At 42.9% G+C, this 22,174-nt stretch overlaps 1 protein-coding gene across 3 annotated transcripts in view; it reads left to right on the forward strand.

Moving 5' to 3' along the window:
• Positions 1 to 22,174, forward strand: part of MRAP2 (melanocortin 2 receptor accessory protein 2) — a 55,141-nt gene that overhangs the window by 10,497 nt on the left and 22,470 nt on the right. Inside the window, exon 2 of one of the 3 annotated variants that reach the window (XM_040474079.1) lies at positions 13,045 to 13,178. The exons of 1 other annotated variant lie outside the window; for it this stretch is intronic. In XM_040474079.1, coding sequence (XP_040330013.1) covers positions 13,052 to 13,178 — 127 coding nt within the window. In that variant the 5' untranslated portion in view covers positions 13,045 to 13,051. Of the gene's footprint in view, positions 1 to 13,044; positions 13,179 to 22,174 lie in introns of those variants that run through there. One more of the 3 variants, XM_040474080.1, reaches the window with a different exon arrangement.

A 22,174-nucleotide genomic window follows, 5' to 3' on the forward strand; every position in this document is an offset into this window, starting at 1 on the left:
AATATAACCTTCTAAGTCTTTTAAATGCATTCTTTTGAATGCATTTTAAGGGGCACTGGAAGAGAAAAATAGGATTGACATTTGATCAGGCCCCACAGCTGCACCAGCTCAGAGTATGGATTATATATGCTTAGGTTGAAACAGTAAAGAGTAACGGTCTGTTTGCTTGATGTTACTTACATGTACTCCGGACTTGGATGTAGGAACATTGAACCGGGAGGATGAGCCAGGTATGTCCTGAGACTTGGGGGGTTGATATCCCCAGTCCTCGGCAGGCAGAGCAAGGAACTGGCATTTCTGACTCTTGCTGTGCAAGGCTCTGTCTGGCTGTCTTCTGGCCAGTCCTTCCTTGCAGTTGAGAAGGCCCGGGGGAGCCTGGAGCCTGGCTGGCCTTGCTCTGCCAGACTCTGTCTGCTTGTAATTAGGGACTGTACTAGGTTGGCAGTGGGTACGGTAGGTGGAAAAACTAGAAAAGACAAAGACATACACCTTAGTTTAAGAATCCCAGACAAAGGAGGATATGATGATAATGAGAAAGTGTAGCCTTCCTATGGTTCGGTCTGGAGCTCTTAAATAAACCACTGCTTTGGTTTAAATTTCCTTTTCTGTGGAACAGAGATTGGAATACCTGGTCCTTCTCCTTTTGGCTTATTTGTCAAAAGAATGATTCAGCTCAGGGCTGTAAAGAACAGTGTGTGCTGTTTGGAGACAGATAGCATGAGCAGTAAATACAAAGTAGGCTCGTTTGCCAGATCGTCCTCAAAGTGATTTAAGATATGGCCAGTCTCATTCTCCTTAGCCCTATTATGATGAATGTTTCACAAACTCCACTAATTAAAATGGAAAGGGTGGTTGTTTTCCTAGTATTGTTAAAATGGTAATTCACCTGGCCATGATGTTTTATAATAACAGCTCTGTAAATCAGCATGAGAGTTCAGGGAGAGGTGAAGTCTGATCCTGAGGGAATCTGACTTATATACTCATTAAAGTGAGAGAGTCAGGTAATCCACATGACAGGATTTGAATGAAGGGAGACAATCCTCATGGGCTTGGGCAGGACTCTGGTCAGGGGGGAAGTGGTGACTGAGCATTATTCTCAAAGGTTGGCAGGAATCCAGAGTAGGGGGTAGATGGCAGTCCAGGCTGGCAGGTGGAATAGAGTAGGCAAAGCTCAGAGGACTGTCTTTGAGCCCTCCCCCACCTGGCCCCTTGCTGTAATGAGCCTCTCTTTCATCATAATCCCATTCACGTATTGTCTGCCTGTGTCATCAGGCTTTTGCATTGCACCTTAATGTCTCTGTGTGTGTATTTGAAGGGGTGATATTTAACAGAGGAGAGTTTGGTTTCAAATAGAAGTCTGAATTCTTTCAGGGCATAGGCCTTGACTTTTGAAACCCCACAAAATCTTTCATAGTGGAACTCATAGTGTTTAAAATATCCTCGTTGGGCTGAATGGACCCATACTCATTTTAACATGTTCTTCTTGAAGGACATGTTGATGAGAACATCACAAATTGTTGAAGATGGCATATAGTGGGGTAGGTTAATGACATTTCAAAAAGGGTTTTCTTTCCAGAAATTTTTTGTTGTTTAGTTACAGTAAAAGTGGTTGGTTTAGTAAGTCAATTTTCACGGACTTTCTAGGACAGTTTATTATTTATTTATTTTTCATTTTTATTTATGTTTTTTAATGTTTATTTATTTTTGAGAGACAGCATGAGAGCAGGGGAGGGGTAGAAAAAGAGGTAAAGAGAGGATCTGAAGCAGACTCCAAGCTGTCAGTGCAGAGCCCAGTGTGGAGTTCAAACCCACGAACCATGAGATCATGACCTGAGTTGAAGTCAGACGCTTAACTGACTCAGCCACCCAGGTGCCCCTATGACAGTTTAAATAATCAAAACTGTATTAGTTTGCTAGGGCTCTCATAACAAAATATCAAAGATTGAGTGGCTAAAACAATAGAAATTTATTTCCTCACAGTTCTGGAGACTTGAAGTCCAAGATCAAGGTGTCATCAGGGGCTGGTTTCCTCTGAGGGCTGAGGGAAGGATGTGTTCCAGGCCTCTCTCTCTCTGGTTTGTAGGTGGCCATCCTCTCGCTGTCCCTATGTGCACAAGTGGCCCTGGCATCCCTCCCTGTGTCCTTATTACTTTTTGTAAGAACACCAGATTGGATTAGGGCTCACCCTAAAGGCCTCATTTTAACTTCGTTCCTTTTGTAAAGGCCCTGTCTTCAAATGTAGCCACATTCTAAGGTTTGGGGGTGGTTAGGGCTACAACATACAAATTTTAGGGGGGCACAGTTCAGCCTGTGACAGTACTATATCCATACTGCACTGTATACACACACACACACACACACGTGTACACACACACAATTTTTACAAATAGACACACATCATTGAGTTCGTGATACAAATGGAAAACACTTGATATTTTATGCAGTTACAGAATCATAGATTCTGTAGAAGAAAATCTCACCACATCCCTCCGAGTCCTTTCCTTTGCTTTCAGAGAGGATGGATGTCTAAGCCATTTCGGGCAGCTTTCATGCGAATGCAATGGACCGAGGCAGTGTAATACAGACCCACGTAAAAGTATCTGCCTCCTATGAACATGTTGATGTCACTGTCAGCTTTCCTTTCTTGCAGAGGACTGCCTTTACTGTGAGATTATCTCTTTGTCGCTTGGAAGGTGCTTAAAATGACTTTTTGCTTATGGGATGATAATTATTAATAATAGTCGTTTTCAAAAAATGTCCTTATTTGGCAAAATAAAAATATTGGCAGTCCTGTCTTGCAGATCCATAAATTCTAGCTGGTTTCCAGAAAACATTCCCCAGAGACTGGAGCCCATTTTAGAAGATTATGGTGTTTCCTCTTTGTGACTTTAAATGCAATCCACAAGAAGGCTCTGGAAGCTTGGGAATAGTAACTTGTAATGGACTTCTGCTGAAATGAGGTTGGCTAATGACAGGGACAACAGAAGGTGAAACTGGTCAAAAGGAGAGCTTGTGAAGCAACCAGTGTGTCTCCAGGACTGGTGGAGGTAAGGGGACCTGAGCCAGGGCTGCACCAGTATTTTCCCCCCGTTGCCCATGGCTCTCTCTGGTATGCAGGAGGAAGATTCCTCACATCCTGGATAGAATATTCCTTTTACATGGAAAGGACTCACCACAAGGGCTCTGGAAAAGAACATAGCTGAATCCTTGAAAGCTGGCCATAGCAGAAGGACCCACACCGGGAGGGATGCCTGGATGTCCCCCGGGGTGGTCTTTTGCTTCAGGAGCTCTCAATTATGCTTTCCCCAAGGACGTTGGTTGGGAAGTGCTGATTTTTATTATTTTCTTATTAGAAAAATTTTTTAGAACTTTTAACAGTTTTGGCAAAATATGTATAACATAAAATTCACATTGTTGTGCAACCATCACCACTATCTGCCTCCGGAACATTTTCATCATCCCAAACTGAAACTCTGTACCCACTAAATGATAACTTCCCATTCCTGCTTCTCCCAGACCTCAGCAACCACCATTCTACTTTCCGCCTCTGTGAATTGAGTACTCTAGGTTCCTCGCGTAAAGGAATCCTGCAGTATTTGTCCTCATGTGTCTGGCTTATTTCATTAACATAATGTCTTCAAGGCTCATCCATGTTGTCGCATATGTCAGAATTTCTTTTTAAGGCTGAATAATACCCATTGCATGGATATACTGTGTTTTGTTTATTCATTCAACTGCCAGTCTGCATTTGTACTGCCCCCCGCTTACAGTTATTGTGAATAATGCTGTTGAGGACACTGGTGTACAAATAGCTGTTGGAGTCTCTGCTTTTGACTCTTTGGGGTATAATTCCAGAGCTGGAATTGAGGGATTATAAAGTATTCCATGTTTAAATTTTTGAGGAGCTAGCAGCGGCACCATTTTACCTTTCCGTCAGCAACGCACAAGTGTTCCAGTTTCTCTCTATCCTTGCTAACACTGGTTATTTTCTGGTTTTGTTTCTGTTTTTGTTTTATAACAGCTATCCTAATGGGTGTGAAGCGAAAACTCATTGTGAAATACTGCTTTGTGATAGCTGGTGTTTTGATTTGACTCTAGTACTTTTAAACATACTTTTTCTGGGAGCACCTGGGTGGCTCAGTCGGTTAAGTGTCAGACTCTTGGTTTTGGCTCACATCACGATCTCATGGTTAGTGAGTTCGAGCCCCGCTTTGGGCTCCATGCTGACAGTACAGAGCCTGCTTGGGACTCTCTCTGTCTCTGTCTCTCCGCCCCTCCCCTGCTCTTGCTCTCTCTCTCTCTCAAAAATAAATAAACTTAAAAAAAAAAAAACAAATAACAAATAAAAAACATACTTTTTCTGAAGGCTTAGGAGTAGAGCAAAAATAGTATTGGGGACCCAGAAAACCTTAACTATAACAGAGTGGTCAACTTGGGATTCTACTGTTTTGTTCAATATGCCTAGAATTTCTTGAAGTCCAGACCAAGGAAAGTGAAGTCCAGAAAGAGGTAGGAGTTAAACTTATGGCATTTCTGTGGTGGGGACCCCAGCCCACCATGGGAGTGGCCTCATTTGTGGCTATAGTAGGATGTCCGTGTTGGGATATAGAACAAATAGCACGGCATCCTGGCACTTGTGTAGTGGGGTAGAGTAGAGCCCTGTTTTATTATATTGCATAACTCCTTTGCTCTATTCCACAGTATCAGTTAATCTTTGGGTCTTAAAGTTTGTTTCCCAGACCACGTAAAGCATGTTCTCTGGTCTGCTTGGCCATTTTATTCCTTATTGTAATTCACCGAATTGATGCCATGGTTATAAATCATTCTCCTCCACTTGGTTAGTGTGTCCCAGTTCATTACCTTTCTCAGCCCTGGAGGATTGTGAAAACCTAGCTTCCTAAATCTTCAGAGCTGGGGCTGAAGCCCGGTTGCTGGGAGCAGTGTGCCTGCCGCCCCCACACCTACCTCAGAGCTATGACTCGTCTCTTCTCTGGAAATCCTTTCCAGATGGAGGCGTCATGGCTTCTCTCTGGAGTGTGTTTTCCCCTGTGTGGGTATGTTTCTCTTCTCGATGTCCAGCCAAAGTTTCTGTTAGGATGGGAGAACTCTGCTCTCCAGTTCAGGGTCGACTAAGAGAATGAAAGATAATTTGGGGGCGTCTCCACCATAGGAGAAACTAATTCAACAAGTATTGCATTTCTGCTATGAGTGAGGCCTTGTGTGGGTTGCTGGAAATACAACAGTGAGCAAAGCGGAGGAGGCCCTGCCCTGTTGGTGCTTATGGAAAAGAGACCAGAGGGAAGAGGAGGGCACTGGGGGCCTGGTCCATGCAGTCCTATCTTAGTCTGTGCTGTGGTGCAATGCAAAGATCTATTACCATCTCCAAAGATTCTCCAAAGGGCTCAGGGATAGTCATTGTGTCCTGGTACCTAGTAGTCATGCAGTAAGCATTTGCTGGATTGAACTAGGGAGACTGACAGAGTCAGGAAATGCTAACTTTAAAAATTACTTTCTAGTCTATTTACTACTATGTGGCTTCCCAGAGCATTAAGGGGAGGAGGTGGATTTAGGAATCCAAACCACTGTCCTCTCTGAGGCACCAGCTGGTGGAAAAGGGATGCCCACTAGTTAATGAAGCATCTCTCCATTTCAGGTGTTGGCTGAAGTTTATCTGCACAAAATCTTAAGTCCTGTTTCTGGTTTTGGAAGTTGTTCTTCTATTGGCATTGATTCTGATTTTAAGACCGAGGTAGACCCCAGGCTTGAGAAACCTGCTCCATGTTTTGCTCCTGGAAACAAGTTACTGCTGTGCAGCAGAGACATGGGGATAGACAGGAAGAAGATGCACCCAGAATTTCTCTGCCAGCTGTCAGTCACCACATTTTTGAGGTCTGATGGGTAGCTGAGTACTTTCTAGGAAATACCCAAGAACTGCATAAAACTTGATAATGTAGAGAAATTTGGGAATATGTCCATTTCAGAAGGAAAGAGGTGTGTGCATGTGTGTGCGTGTGTGTGTGTGTGATATCTCTAGGCTGAACTGAGTGGCTAGATTCAGACTTCAAAAGTAAGATGCACACTCAAGTCAAAAGATAGTAGGAAGAGAATACTTCAAGGTCCCAGAAGCAAGATCTCTTTAATTGGAAGAAATAAAAATCCACAGCATGTGAAAGAAGTTGTTTACTGAAAATGGATTCACAGAAAAGAAATCTGCAAACTTGAGATTTAAAGTGATGAGTACAAGTAGAAGGTAGTGGGTCACACAGAATCTATAAAAAGGAAAAGTAAACTGGAGAACAAGACCATGTCTGCATTTTTTTAAAGCACTGTCCTGGGAGGACACTACAGAGACTCTGATTTTGGAAGTTAGGGCATAATTTCTTGCTGGGATATGTTGCTTTTAGAAGTGCTTTAGGAATACCCAGGGACTCTGGTCTATCATGAGCCTGACTCATAACTTTGTAGACTCTCATCTGATCTCTGTGTGGTCCTACCCACTCAGGTGTGGGCAAGGTGGGTGCACCATTAGTCTTGACCTGGGGGCCTAGTCACATCTCTGTGCAATAAGGGAATTAAGCTTCTAAAGCTGTGATTCAGAAGTTCCGACCTTAGGCTCCCCAGCCACCAGAATCGGCCTACGCAGGCTTTACCTTTGGTTTCTCAAATGCCTTTGCTTGGAGAGAGAAGGGGTGATGGGTGAAGAGAGTGACTTCTCTGTGTTTCGCTGGGGATGGTTGTTCCTAGGAATAGAAGGAAGAAAGAGATAAGAACACATAACTAATTAGAAATTTATGGCCCAGACCGGAATGGAGATTGGCATCCTGGGTGACATGCCCACTACTGGAGTTTGGGGGTTGACGGGTAAGAAGATAGTGTGGCTGCAGTTGGGAATTTTTATCTCAGATCTGAATGGGTTGTTAGGTCTTCCTCCACACATGCTGGTTACTGTGGGGCTTTAGATCTGTGACATTGGCCAGCAGCTTCTTGGAGTGACTTTCTGGCCATGCTGTCAAGTGTGTGTGTGTGTGTGTGTGTGTGTGTGTGTGTGTGTGTGTGTGCATGCACATGCACGCTCATTTTTCAGGGTTTATAAGCATCTTTTGGATCTTTCCTTAATGTTCCAGTCCTGTGGCTGAGTTGGTGGTCACTTGGAAAACACATCTGTTGATGTTTACACCTTAATATGGAAATCAAGGTCCAACTTCAAGGAAACAGCCCCCATGGGCATGTGAACCCATCATGGCCCTGCAAAGGTATCGATGAAGAGCCTTTATTCACTCCATAGAAAGGTCCATGTCTACATGCATCTTCCCAATTTGAAAGAGGTGGAGAGAATTGCTTGACCTGTCTTTACGAAGGACAGAGTGTGCCCAGGAGTGGTGTGGGAAGCTGGGTTGGAGGAGGAAAGATGAGATAATTGGAAGAAGGGATGAAAGTGTTGGGAATGTGTATGGGAGAAGGGGTGATGTTGACACGGCCGTGAGAGTGTCTGACGCCTGCTAACCATTCTGTCTGTGTTTGGGTTTGAGATCTTTCTCCCTCCTCCAATGCTATGAATTGGCCTAAACTACCACGTGTGCACCTGGAAAAGGTAACTTCCTTTTCAGGTGTGGCTTTGAGGTGCCCTCACAATTCGTCACGGTTGCTGTTATTGGCAGGAGTGCTTTCAGCTGCTCAAAAGAGCAATTGGTCTCCCTGCTGCCCCAGGAAGCTCACTTAGGATTCATTTCCTCTCAAGAAGTTGTTTCTGGTGATGCTAATATTATGAAGAAATCTGACATTCAGGGAATTTGGGGAGGGGGTTTTCAGGAGCAGCAGAGGCACCGAAGGCAGCTGTGTTTGCTGTGTTCCGGAGACAGCAGCTGCCTGCTTGTCAGCTCCCCTGTGAGCTCGCCGCGGTGCTGTCTCCCACACGGGGTGTTAGGGCCCAGACACCGGGTTCCTCACCATGTGAAAATATCAGACTCTGGAGGCTGACATGCTGGCATTTCCCAAATGGGGAAACGGTGCCAGCTCGTGTTTCTGCAAAGCTCAGATAAGCAACCCCAGGCTTTGAAAATGGACATTATACAAAATACTGCCAGACTGCAGTCTTTGTTTCTTTCATGTCCTTGGGGATTTGGTGGCCCAGGCTGATTAATTTGGGACGTGGATGAAAATGTTGCCTTCTGGGCTTTTTCAAGGGTGCTTGGTGACTGCTTGAGAGGAGAGGCCAGAGACACGGTCCTCCAAATCTAACTGTAGGGTTTAAGAACCAAGATGAAATAGCTTGTGAAAACAGAAGCCTCACCCCTGCCCCCTTTTATCTAAAGCCTAAAATGGTGGCTGCTCTGGGAGAGGTTGTCCGGCTTGTCTTTCTGCTTCCCTGGAGAACCTCTGATAGGCTGGCTCTGCTTTTCACTCCTTCTTGTCTCCAGGTGTCTTTCAGCGCTCTACTCCTCTCTTAAAGGACGGCCTTTCCTCTTTCAGGATCTTTGCACATGTGACTTTCATTACGCTTTGGTCTCTATCCATCCCTAAATAGTTCTTTTAGATGAACAGGAATAGTGTAAGGGAGAGAAAAGAAGGAATGGGAAAACACTTTCTCTGTGGTGGGTAAGGGCTTGAGATTTCTAGATATCTGCCTTTTTGTACAGATATAGCCTGTTTGCTAGTTCCTGGCCAGCCCTGTGAGGGTGGTGGTAATGCTTCTTTCTGACTTGAGAGAGTAGCAGGAAGACCTGCTGGGTCTGTGGGCCTGGGTAGCCACAGATGGGGGTCACTGCTGTGCAGATGGGGACAGCAGCTGACACAAGAGGATGGAAAACACTCGCTTTTATTTCCTTCATTGTTTTATGTACTTTTGCTATTTTTCTGTTATCCATTTTGACACTAGATGAAGCCTACTGCCTTTCTTTGCTCCGCTTAATACATTGGCTATAATGCCTGATTACCAATAAAAATGAGATGATCAAACCAGACTTCATACTATTTTGCTTAAAAAATTGGAGAGGTTGTTACCATATTTTTGACTTGATGGAATAGCGTGAATCCCATGATGTCCCTATTTCTCATTAAAACTTTTAAAGCATCTAAATGAATGCCTTTTGAGTTATTTTTATTGTAATTGTGTTCATTTGTGTAGGGCACACAGATCAATGAACCACATAGTGAATTGGATAAGAATTGGCTGACAGGGGAGTTGGTGATGCTTGAAGAAGAAGTCTAGCTTTTCTATCTCAGACTTGCACTTCTTAGCTTATAATAATAGTGCTGGCTGCTATGTATTGATCTTAACTGGGTCCTGGCTACCCATACTTCATGCAACATCACATATAATCTGATGAAGTTTTGGGGGGATGGGGGTTCATGGGGTCCAGAGCTGATGACCAAGAAAGAATTCTTGAAGACGTCTTTGTTGCAAAAATGTGACTTTATTAAAGCATGGGGACAGGACCCATGGACAGGAAGAGCTGTACTGGGGTCCTGTTGGGTAACACATTATATACCCTCAGGTTGGGAGAGGGTCAGGGATAGAGTAAGTCTCTAAGGAATTTTTGGAAGCAAGGTTTCCAGGACATTGAGGGGCTAGCAGTTGTTAGGGAAACACCATTTATTACCATTTAATAAAACCTCAGTCATGAGACCCTTCAGATGTACATGGGGGGTGGTGCATAAGCTTGGGTTATGTTTGCCAGCATATATCTTGGGAGCAGTTGAGATAAAGGAAGCTGGCTTACGGGATCCTGGAGTTTGGGATAATGTTAAACTAAGGTTCTCTTTTGCCCCTGGCAAAATGTCATCCTTGAGGCACCTGAGCTCCTAGAGGGTGTTCACTCTGCCAGTCTCAAGGGCTTATCAATGGACTGTAGGCAGTAAGGGAATTTAATTTTTCATTTGCCTTAGTTTCCCATATTACCATGGTAAGCACTTATACCCCTTTCCTTTGTTCTTGGGTAGCCAGGAGTGTCCGAGGAATATCACAGGTATTCTACCTGGGGTGTGTGTGTGTGGGGGGGGGGGGGGAATGTTACCTTGTGCTTTTCCCCTCTGTCTGCCTCATGCTCCCTCATCATAATCTTTACAGCAACTGCATGAAGTAGGTACTGTTATCATCATCATATTCCTGATGGGAAAATTGAAGCTTAGATCTTTTTTTCCCCATTGCTATAAAGGAGGGTTAGAAAACTTTTTCTATAAAATAGCAGAAAGTAAATATTTTAGGCTTTTTGGGCCATGCTATGTCTGTTGCCACTACTCATCTCTGCTGTTGTAATGCTAGAGAAACCTTTAAAAAATATAAAACGCAACAAGGATGGCTGCTGTGTTCCAGTAAAACTTTATTTAGGGACTCTGATATTTGAATTTGAATTTTCTTACATCACAAAATATTATTTAAGAATTATTTTCAACCACTAAAAAATATAAAAACATTCTTCACTTGGAAGCTGTACAAAAACAGTTGGTGGGCCAGATTTGCTGACTCCAGTGTAGATGAGAGTTTGCAGGGAGGGAAGGAGGAATGAGTTAGGATGGGCTGGTAGGAAGCACATTCTTACCAGAGGGAATAGCATGTGTGCAGGGACAGACAGCATGAAGTCTTTGAGGAACTGCAGGAAATACAAGTGCAGTTTGGTAGGGTATGAGGCAAGATAATTGGACACCAAGACCCGAGTCATGACCTTGTAGGAACTTTCAAGGATTTTGGGCTTTGTCCTTAGGGCAATGGGAAGCCATTAAAAGTATTAAGCAAAGGAGTGACAGGGGCAATTTGTTTTTTTACAAAGATTACTGGCTGATAAGTGAAGAGTAGATCACAAAGGGTCAGTAAGAGTAGAAGCAGAAAAACCAGTTAGGCAGCTCAAGAAGGGAACCAGGTGGGTGATGATGGTGTCTTCTTGACTGTAGCCAGAACCATTTCCGGGCAACATATGGAATGGTGGTAGAGCAAATATGAAGACCCAGGTCTCCCAGCTTCAAATCTAGTGTCATTTCCTGCATGGTGTGAAATTCTCCACATTTTTTTTTAAATTTTTTTTTAAATGTTTGTTTATTTTTGAGAGAGACAGAGACAGAATGCAAGTGGGTTAGGGGCAGAGAGAGAGGGAGACACAGAATCCGAAGCAGGCTCCAGGCTCTGAGCTGTCAGCACAGAGCCTGACGTGGGGCTGGAACTCACAAGCTGTGAGATCATGACCTGAGCTGAAGTTGGACCCTCAACCGACTGAGCCACCCGGGGGCCCCTCTCTACATTCTGAAATGGACATGATGTTTATCCGATCTACCATTTATCTCTGAACCCTACGACTGAAGAGCTACTCTCTCACACAATTCTTCTCCTCTGGAAGAAGGACTTATAAGTGAGGATAGTGTTTCTTATGTTTGAGTTGCCAATTTTCATTTCCTGAGGAAATTTATTGAGAGAAATAATCTCTTGTTCAAACGATACAAAGACCAAAGATAATACTGTGGTAATGGTTTTATGTATTTTTGTGCTGGTGCTAGAAAGGTTACTGAATACTTACTTAAAGGTCAGCTTTTCTTAAAATTTGTGTAGCTTTCTTTCCCAAATGAGAAATGGTACATTCTCATCTGCCTTTGAAAGAATGATTTGTTTGACTGGGCACTCAGTTCTGATACTGGCATGTATCTCTGGATCAGAGCACACCATCCTTTGAACAATATGATGCTGAGGGGTGAGAGTCTATTTCTATGGGGTCCAGGACCGGGGAATGAGGAAGAAAGGAAAGGGAAAGATGAGACTCATGCCTTGGGGCAGAGGGGTGGTGGTGATTTTGCCTCAGCTTCTCTGGGAGTTGTGTCCTAGAGGCAGCAGTGGGTGATATTGACCCAAGGTGGGTAGGAGAAGGGGAACATCAGAAAGATCTTGGGGGTGAGACCCTGTGGTTATAACTTCTCCGTGAATCTTAGTTTTGGCTGATCTTTCATTCAAATTTTCCCTTATATTACTGCTATTTGTCACTTTGTATTATTTCTTCAATATAAAGCAAGGTCTGTGGGATCTGGGTCTGTATCTCAAGCATCTCCTCCCATCCCATAATGAGTACTGTCTTGTACACAGTAGGTGCTCAGTATTGAATACCAGCTCTGTTGACTTGTCAACTTTGGCATCCATGCTGCACAGTGCAACTTCTTGTCTCAGTGAAGTCAGAGTTTTTGAATCTAAAATCATCACAAAGACACTCAGGACATCCTGAGGACAGGACAAATTTCAGGAGTAAGCAGTAGGCAAGATTTGGGCTACCACTGAGGATCTTTTCCCATTATGGGACTTTTGGTTGACCACTTCTCTTTTCTCCCCTCTCCCACCCCCAATTTCATTAGACATCGGTTTCTTGTCTTTATTTTTGCATAGCAGGTGCTCAGTATATGTATACTGTGCTAGTTCACTTCTGGTACTGATTTTATTTATTCTCTGTAGGTTCTTTATGTACTCATGTAGGTGTAGGTAGGTGATGGGGCTGAAGTTATAAGCTTGGAGACTTTGATATACTGTCTCCTTCCTTCTCTTCCTTCTTTTATCAGTTATTGAAAGGGGCACTTGGGTGGCTCAGTCGTTTGAGCGGCCGACTTCGGCTCAGGTCATGATCTCGCGGTCCATGAGTTCGAGCCCCTCGTCGGGCTCTGTGCTGACAGCTCAGAGCCTGGAGCCTGTTTCAGATTCTGTGTCTCCCTCTCACGGACCCTCCCCCATTCATGCTCTGTCTCTCTCTCTCTCTCAAAAATAAATAAACATTAAAAAAAATTATCAGTTATTGAAAGTTGGTTATGTGCCAGGCATTGAGTTAAGTTCTGGGAGACAACAACAGAAGACATGGTGTCTGATTTCAAATACATTCCAATCTAGTAGAGATAAAAGGAAACAATGGCTATTTGGTATGAAGTATAGGCAGCCAGTAAGGACCTCTCCCTGACCTCATGGATGGGACCTCCCTGAGGCCTTTCCCTTCTGAACTTTTGAATGTAGGTCAAGAGCAATGAGAGTAACTGTGCAGTTGAGGATGAATTAACAGGTTCTACACTTGCCTTTCTCCATTTTTGCAGGGTAGAGATGTCTGCCCAGAGGTTAATTTCTAACAGAACATCCCAGCAATCTGCATCTAATTCTGATTACACCTGGGAATATGAATATTATGAGATTGGACCAGTTTCCTTTGAAGGACTGAAGGCTCATAAATGTAAGTCTTATATAATTCCCCATTGTAAACGTAATGTATTTGTCTTGTGAAATTCCCAGTGATGAATTTTCCTGAACATTCTTTTTACACAACTCTGTTCCCCCAAACCCCAGAAAGCACCCCCTTCCAAACAGCCTGGTTGCTCAGAGATGGTATTACATGAGGGACAAAGAACTTGAAAGATTCCCTTAATGGAGGAACATGAATCAGTGTCATTCTCAAACTGAGATTCTATTCTATTCTATTTTATTTTATTTTATTTTATTTTATTTTATTTTATTTTATTTTATTTTATTTTATTTATTGTTTAATTTACATCCAAGTTAGTTAGCATATGGTGCAACAATAATTTCAGGAGTAGATTCCTTAATGCCCCTTATGCATTTAGACCATCCCCCCCACTCCCGAAACCCCTCCAGCAACCCTGTTTGTTCTCTATATTTAAGAGCCTTTTATGTTTTGTCCCCCTCCCTGTGTTTATATTCTTTTTGCTTCCCTTCCTTTATGTTCCTCTGTTTTGTCTTAAAGTCCTTATATGAGTGAAGTCATGTGATATTTGTCTTTCTCTGACTAATTTCACTTAGCATAATACCCTCTAGTTCCATCCATGTAGTTGCAAATGGCAAGATTTCATTCTTTTTGATTGCCTAATAATACTCCAGTGTGTGTGTGTGTGTGTGTGTGTGTGTGTGTGTGTGTGTGTGTGTATGTGTATCACATCTTTATCCATTCATCCATCGATGGACATTTGGCCTCTTTCCATACTTTGGCTATTGTGGTAGTGCTGCTATAAACATTGGGGTGCAAGTGCCCCTTTGAAACAGCATACCTGTATCCCCTGAATAAAAATCTAGTAGTGCAATTGCTGGGTCATAGGGTACTTCTATTTTTAATTTTTTGAGGAGCCTCCATACTGTTTCCCAGAGTGGCTGCACCAGTTTGCATTCCCACTAACAGTGCAAGAGGGTTCCCATTTCTCTACATTCTCACCAGCATCTATAGTCTCCTGATTTGTTCATTTTAGCCATTCTGACAGGTGTGAGGTAGTATCTCATTGTGGTTTTGATTTGTATTTCCCTGATGATGAGTGATGTTGAGCATTTTTTCATGTGTTGGCTGGCCATCTGGATGTCTTCTTTGGAGAAGTGTCAATTCATGTGTTTTTCCCATTTCCTCATTGGATTATTTGTTTTTTAGGTGTTGAGTTTGATAAGTTCTTTATAGCTTTTGGATCCTACCCCTTTATCTGATATGTCATTTGCAAATATCTTCTCCCATTCCATAGGTTGCCTTTTAGTTTTGCTGATTGTTTCCTTTGCTGAGCAGAAGCTTTTTATTTTGATGAGGTCCCAGTAGTTCATTTTTGCTTTTGTTTCCCTTGCCACTGGAGATGTGTTGAGTAAGAAGTTGCTGTGGCCGAGGTCAAAGAGGTTTTTGCCTGCTTTCACCTACAAATTGAGATTCTTTTCAAAGTATTGATGTTTCCAACTCTCCCAAGCTGTGTGAACATTTGGGCCATCAAAAAGTAGTCTGGAACTATTTTGAAGAACCTTCTTTTCTAACGCATGGTCAATGGCATCCTTTCATCCCTGCTGGTTTTCTGAGGCTGTAGAGAGCATTCTGTGTGTGTGTTCATAATGACCGACTAGAATCGCCTGTGACAATTCCTAACTCTGTGTGATAGGCATGAATTGTGCTTCATGTGATTGGAGCGATTAATGAGCCAGCACAGAGCAAGGAAATACAATTCTGTGGAAGGTTACTGTCCAGCTCCAGTCATACTGCATGTTGACTGACCAACACAAAGCTTCTTTGTTGGCTAAGAACTGCTGCCAACTCCCAGGTCCTGTTGTGTTTACTCCCTAAATATTCCAGAGATGTTAGGTTGTTTCAGAATGAATATCCATAGCACTATACAAATTTTAGGTTCTTAACCAGTTCAGTTTCATGGGGCACATTAGGAACTGTAAGAAAGACTAGAAATGGAGATGCAAATGTGGTAAAGGGAATGCTTTTGCTCTGTTCGGATTTCCTAGATGCTGCTATTCTGACCTGTCTTGGTGTTCATGATCCTTCACTTTCACCTGATCCTCCCTTGCAAGGAAGGCTTTTTACTTGTTCTTTCAGCTTTATTGAGGTATACTTGACAAATAAAATTATAATATATTTAAAAGGTACCAAATGATGATTTAGTGTACACACACATTGTGAACGGATTCCATCCTTCAAGTTAATTGACACACTCGTCACCTCAGATATTTCCCTTTTTATTTATTTATTTTTTGGTGAGAACATTTAAGTTCTACTCTGTTACAAATTTTAATTATGCAATACATGTCGTCAACTATACTGATCTTGTTATATGTTAAATCCTCAGACCTTATCCCTTTTATAACTGAAAGTTTATAACCTTTTATCAACTTCTCCCTGTTTCCTCCACACCAAGCTCTTGGCAACCACTTTTCTACTCTGTTTCTTTCTTTCTTTCTTTCTTTCTTTCTTTCTTTCTTTCTTTCTTTCTTTTTTAATGTTTATTTATTTTTGAGAGAGAGAGACAGAGAGACAGAGCATGAGTGGGGGAGGGGCAGAGAGCGAAGGAGACACAGAATCCAAAGCAGACTCCAGGCTCTGAGCTGTCAGCACACAGCCTGAGCGGGGCTCAGACTCATGAACCACAAGATCATGACCTGAGAGTGAAGTGTGATGCTTAACCGACTGAGCTACCCAGGTGCCCCAAGATTTCCTTCTTCTGAAGGACAACTAATATTTTAGTGTGTGTGTGTGTGTGTGTGTGTGTGTGTGTGTGTGTGTATGCACCTATGTAAGTGATGGACACTTAGGTTTTTTCTATATTTTGACTATTGTGAATAATGCTGCAGTGAACATGGGAATGTAGATATCTCTTCAAGATAATGGTTTCATTTCCTTTGGATATATATCCGGAAGTGAGAAGTCTGAATCATAGGTAGTTTTATTTTTAATTTTTTGAGGAAACTCCATACTATTTATCTTAGTGGCCGTACCAGTTTACATTTCCACCAAGAGTGTGCAAGTATTCCCTTTTCTCCACACCTTCACCAACACTGGTTATCTCTTGTCTTTTTTCATAATAGACATTCAAACAGGGATAAGGTAGTATCTCATTGAGGTTTTGATTTGCATTTCCCTGATGATTAGTGATGTTGAGCACATTTTCACGTACCTATTGGCCATTTGGATGTCTTCAGAAAATATATATTCAGGTCCTTTGCCCACTTTTTAATTGGGTTGCTCTTTGGCATTGAATTGTATGGGTTCCTTATATATTTTAGATATTAACCCCTTATCAGATATTTGGTTTGCAAATATTTTCTCCCATTCCATAGGTTACCTTTTCCTTTTGTTGGTGATTTCCTTTGCTGTGCAGAAGCTTTTTAGTTTGATGTAGTCCCACTTATTTAATTTTGCCTTTGTTGCCTTTGCTTTTGGTATCAAATCCTAAAAAATCATTGCCCCGACCAATGTCATGGAGCCTGCCCCCAATGTTCATGACCATTATTTTGCACTCTCTATTGGGTAAATCTCTTATTTCCATTTCATTAAGATCTGTTTTTGGACATTTATCTTGTTCATTAGTTTGGAACATATTCTTTTTCTTCATTTTTCTTGACTCTCTGGGCTTGTTTCTGTGCATTAGATAAAACAGCTACCTACCCCAGTTTTGAATGGTCTTGCGTGGGAGATCAACTAAGCTCCCAGTTGCCTCTCAAACGTTTATAATTGTCAGAGCAAACTTCTTTGTTCTTAGGCTTCTAGTAGTTGAGGGCATGTCAAGACTTGCTTGTGTCCTCAAGGGAAAAATCGTGATCTGCACTTACATGTAGCCTGATTACGAGCCAGACCCTTAGGCAGCAGCTGGGAAAGTATGCAATTAAACCCCTCCCAGGGAGAAATTGGGAGATAGAAGTTTTGTAACAGGGGCGCAGGGGTGTAAGAGCACCTGGCTCTGGGGGGGGGGGGGGCTGAGTAGACCAAGTTTGGCCACTTGCAGCTGACAAAAATCCAAAGGCAGAGAAATGAGTAATAGTAAAACAAGAAAGCAGTTATATCAGTGAGGCCATCATCAGGAAGATAGCTGACTAGCATCTCAAAGACTGTCTCCAAAGTGCTGAAAATACTTCCAGGTTTATATAAGAAAAATGGGGGACAAATGTGGGCAGTAGAGTCAGGTTATCATTGGTTTGGAGTCAATCATGGGCAGGCTCTTGCTGGCTCAGGGAAGTCCTTATTGCAGAATGGGGTAGTTTCGGTTTCCATCAGGGGACGCTTTGCCCCAGGATCTTTTGCCTGAATTAAGAGAAAAGCTGGAAAGAAATACTTAATTTATTAGAAAGTTGGAGGTCAAAATGGACGTAGTGAAAGTCCTCTTTCAGTTTTTGCCTGTTTCTTCTCTTTTAGACCAAGTGCATAGCTGTGAAAGTACTCCTGTGCTTGTTAAGAACTGCTTCTTTGTTCACTATAGTCCTGTGGGACTCCTGAATGTGGACACCATTGGTATCAGAGCCAGGTGACTGGGGACCTGTGCCTCTGGCTGTAGCCACAAAAGCTAGGATGTCAGACTTGTATACAAGCTCTTTCCAGGGAGATACTAGTGACTTGGTTTTATTAGTGGAGCAGGCTGGAGGGAGAAGGCAGGGGAGGTGTTTGCCAGCTTCCCTGCCCTTTGGAGAAGATGGCGGTGGCGCCACTAGATGTGTGCTAAATTAGAAGCTTGGCCCTGAGGCAACATCTTTTAAAGTATGCAGATAAACCCCTTTCAGGGAAAGAATGGGAAATGGGTGTTTTTGTCTGCTTCCTCTGCACTGAGCCTGGGGGAGGTGGCTGTGGTGAAGGATTGCAAGCCCAGGAATTACTGCTTCTTTGTTTGCTGTAGTCTGTGGGTTCTCATGGATGTCAGCCCTGTTGGCTGTCAGAGCTAGACATTTTAGGGGTGCATTTCTGTAGTGGGAGTCTTAAAAGTGGGGCTCTAGATATCCTGTCCAAACTCTTCCCTTCTTAGGGAGAAGCTGGAAGTTGGGGGTTTCCTTCCAACTGTATGTAGCTGTGTGTGTGTGTGTGGGGGGGGTTATGGCAAGATTGTGTTTCAGCCTTTTCTACCCATTTTTATGTATGTATTTTCCTCATTTGCCACAGGTGTAGGAGTGGCTTAGTTTCCAGATGTCTTTCAGAGGGAACGCCTCCATATGTAGCTGTATATTCAGTGTGTTCATGGAAGGAGGGGAGCTCAGGAGCCTCCTAAATCTCTATCCTGGTCAGGTGCCCCCTCCAGCTGACCTAGCCCATGTCCTCACTCCCCTGCTGCAGGAAGGAGTGCAAGACCCCAGGCTTCATGAGTGAGTCCCTGGGGCCTGGAAGCCACTGGTGGCTGGTGGCTGTGGCAGGGCTTCCAGTGGGGCAATTAGGGGGCAGTGATCCATGGCTCCCATGTTCCTGTCTCCACCAGTGGGGCTGCAAAGAGCTTCAGAGTGACTCATTTTCTCAATCAAGGCCTTTCTGTATTTGTTCCTTGAAAAGTCGTTAACTAAGCCATATATCCTTCATCCCTAAAGTGAATAGTGATAATTAAATGCTTTCACTCCTTCCTTTTTTGCTGTCTACTCAGTATTTCTTTCTGGAAATTTCAAAAAGTGCATGAAACCCATTAGGATATGCTGTCATTGATTACCTGGTGGAAGGCTGTTGCTGTAAGGGTATGAAATCATCCTCCTGCATTTATTTTAATTCTTTTTTTTTTTAACGTTTATTTATTTATTTTGAGACAGAGAGAGACAGAGCATGAACGGGGGAGGGTCAGAGAGAGGGAGACACAGAATCTGAAGCAGGCTCCAGGCTCTGAGCGGTCAGCACAGAGCCCGACACGGGGCTCGAACTCACGGACTGCGAGATCATGACCTGAGCCGAAGTCGGCCGCTTAACCCACTGAGCCACCCAGGCGCCCCTATTTTAATTCTTTAATCTATTACTTTTCTGGGACAATCTTTAGGTAAGGCTACTTGTTTGTTAAGAATTTTAGTGGAAATCAAAATGATGGGGCAAACTGCCATATATTTCCCTACAATATATGCTTTTACAGCCTGGTGGCACAAATTTTATTTTTCTGTCTGTTTTCTCCTTTCTCTTTTCCTTAGTTTATGGGGCCAAGAAGACAGGCCTGCTGCTATTATTTTGGTTGGTACATTTCTAGAGACAATTGAAAATCTTTTTTGAGGGTATTACATTCTAAAAATGATTATAGCTGGCAAGAATTCTTGCACCATGTAGTCAGAAGTGTGACACATCACATACTTACTTTACCTACTATACTATTAATAAGAAGTGCTTTTGTTAGTTTTAACATTCACATCAGGAAAAAACCAAAATGCCTGGGTGAGTTCTTACTGTTCTGATATGAGAGATCTGATCAAAGTGGGGGTCTTTAGCTTCAGCAACCTGACAATATCTGAGACACCTAGAGAAGAATAAGAGGCAAACAAAAAAACACAGCCAAACAGGAAAATAGAAAAGATGAAGCCACCTATCGTCCTGTGTATTTTGGTGTACTCTCTTCCATTTTAATATGCCGTGATTCTGACCTTCAAGTGTGTCTCCTTCTTTTGCAGAGCAAAATTCAAAGCCATTTAGGTGCAGTTTCAGAAAAAGGGAAGCAAGACCTTTCAAGGGAAAGCATTTATTAAGGATATGAATGACTGTCACGATACCTGTAACGGATCATACTCTGCAATAGTAGCTCCATCTTTAGTTAGACTAGGTTCTTCTACCTGCTGAAATAAAGATTCCTACCTTCAAAGGGTCTTTCATCTGAGAGACAATCTCTGATGGTTATTGTGAATTCTCCTTTTGCCCTCAGTTTTGCATCTGGTATTAAACCTTGAAATGTATCAGAAGTGGACCTATGTCTGACATATATTTGGAACCAGCAGAATGGACATTCATTCATTTACTCTTTCTTTCAGCAAATATTTATTGAGCACTGGTTATATGCAGCACTGTTTTAAGCATTAGAGATACAACAGTGAACAGAAAAGACAAAAATACTTCATCTTATAGATCTTGCTGTCTAGTGAGAGAGACAGGTAATAAATAAGTGACATAAACAAACCATGCCAGATGGTGACAGAAAAAAATAATAAATTAGAGAAAGGAGATGTTGGGTATGGAGGTGAAATTATATGTAGACCAGCCATGGAAGGTCTTATTGAGAAGGAGAAATTTGAGAAAAGACCTGAAGGGAGTGAGAGGTTGAATTATAAGGTATCTGGGGAAGAGCATTCCAGAAAATTCTCCATAGCAAGAATGAAATGGAACACTCGAGGAACAACAAGGAGACCAGCATGGTGCCAGGGGAGTGATTAAGAGGCAGAGCAGCAAGAGAAGTCAGGGAATAGAGAAGAGGAAAGAGGTAGAAGAGTCCTTCATGCTAAGGACTTAGGCTTTTTCTGAGGTGTAATTTGGAGAAGAGGAGTAGAATCTGTCTTAGGTTTTTTTTTTTTTTTAATTTTTTTTTTTTTAACGTTTATTTATTTTTGAGACAGAGAGAGACAGAGCATGAACGGGGGAGGGGCAGAGAGAGAGGGAGACACAGAATCGGAAGCAGGCTCCAGGCTCTGAGCCATCAGCCCAGAGCCCGACGCGGGGCTCAAAGTCACGGACGGCGAGATCGTGACGTGAGCTGAAGTCAGACGCTTAACCGACTGAGCCACCCAGGCGCCCCTGTCTTAGGTTTTAATAAGACCACTCTGAAGCTGGGGAAGGAAGAGGATGAGACTGGAAGCAGAATGCCATTCAGGGGAGCTATTTCAATAGTCCAGCTGTTGATGGTAGCTTGGCCATGGTGGGGACAGTGGAGTGGTGAGAGGTGCATAAATTGTGGATATTTCTTAAAGATAGATCTGATAGGGTTTGTCAATGGACTGGCCATAGAGCAAAATAGAAAGTGAAGAGCCAAGGCTGGTTCGAAGTTTTGTGATCTAATTGGCAGGATGAATTGCTGTTAATTGAGATGGAGAAGATGTGGGAGAAGTAGGGACATGAGGAGCTCAGCTTTGGACTTGTTAAATTGAGACCTGTCAGACATCCAATAGGAGATGGTGGGGGAGGTGCTATGAAAGTATGAATTTGAGAGTCACAGCATATAAATGGTACTCAAAGTTAAGAGGCTGGATGAATGAGTATAGATAGAAAACTGAAGAGGTATAAGGAATGAGCCCTGTGGCATGCTAACATTTGAAAGTTGGAGATGTTGGGAGGAAAATAGCAGAGGAGGCTAAATGGAACATACAGAAAGGTAGGAAGAAAACAGGGCAGGTGTGTTTCCTGAAAGCCAAATTAAGAAAGAGTTTCAAGAGGGGCGCCTGGGTGGCTCAGTCGGTAAGCGTCTGACTTCAGCTCAGGCTCAGGTCATGACCTCGTGGTTTGTGAGTTCCGGCTCTGCATCGGGCTCTGTGCTGACAGCTCAGAGACTGGAGCCTGCTTCGGATTCTGTGTTTCCCTCTCTCTGCTCCTCCCCCACTCACACTCTGTCTCTCTCTCACAAATAAATAAACATTAAAAAAAATTTTTTTTAAAGTTTCAAGTGGGGGACACCTGGGTGTCTCAATTGGTTAAGCATCTCACTCTTGGTTTCAGCTTGGGTCATGATCTCATGGTTCGTGAGATCAAACCCCACATTGGGCTCTGTACTGATGGTGCAGAGACTGCTAGGGATTCTGTCTCCCTCTCTCTCTGCCCCTCCCCACTTGCTCTCTATCTTTCAAAAGAAAAGAAGAGAAAAGGAAAGAAAGAGCTTCAAGGATGAGGCGGTGGTTTGTATCAAATGATGCTTCTAGGTCAAGTAAATTGAGGGCTGTGATTTGACTGTTGGATTTATAGTATAGAAGTTATTGGCAATGATTTTAAAGCAGTCTTAGTGGAGTGGGTGGGAGTGAAAGGCTGATGGAATTGGTTCAAGAAAAAAAAAT

Source organism: Herpailurus yagouaroundi, unplaced genomic scaffold (assembly GCF_014898765.1).
Source record: "Herpailurus yagouaroundi ecotype Mexico unplaced genomic scaffold, PumYag 139, whole genome shotgun sequence".
Taxonomy (NCBI): domain Eukaryota; kingdom Metazoa; phylum Chordata; class Mammalia; order Carnivora; family Felidae; genus Herpailurus; species Herpailurus yagouaroundi.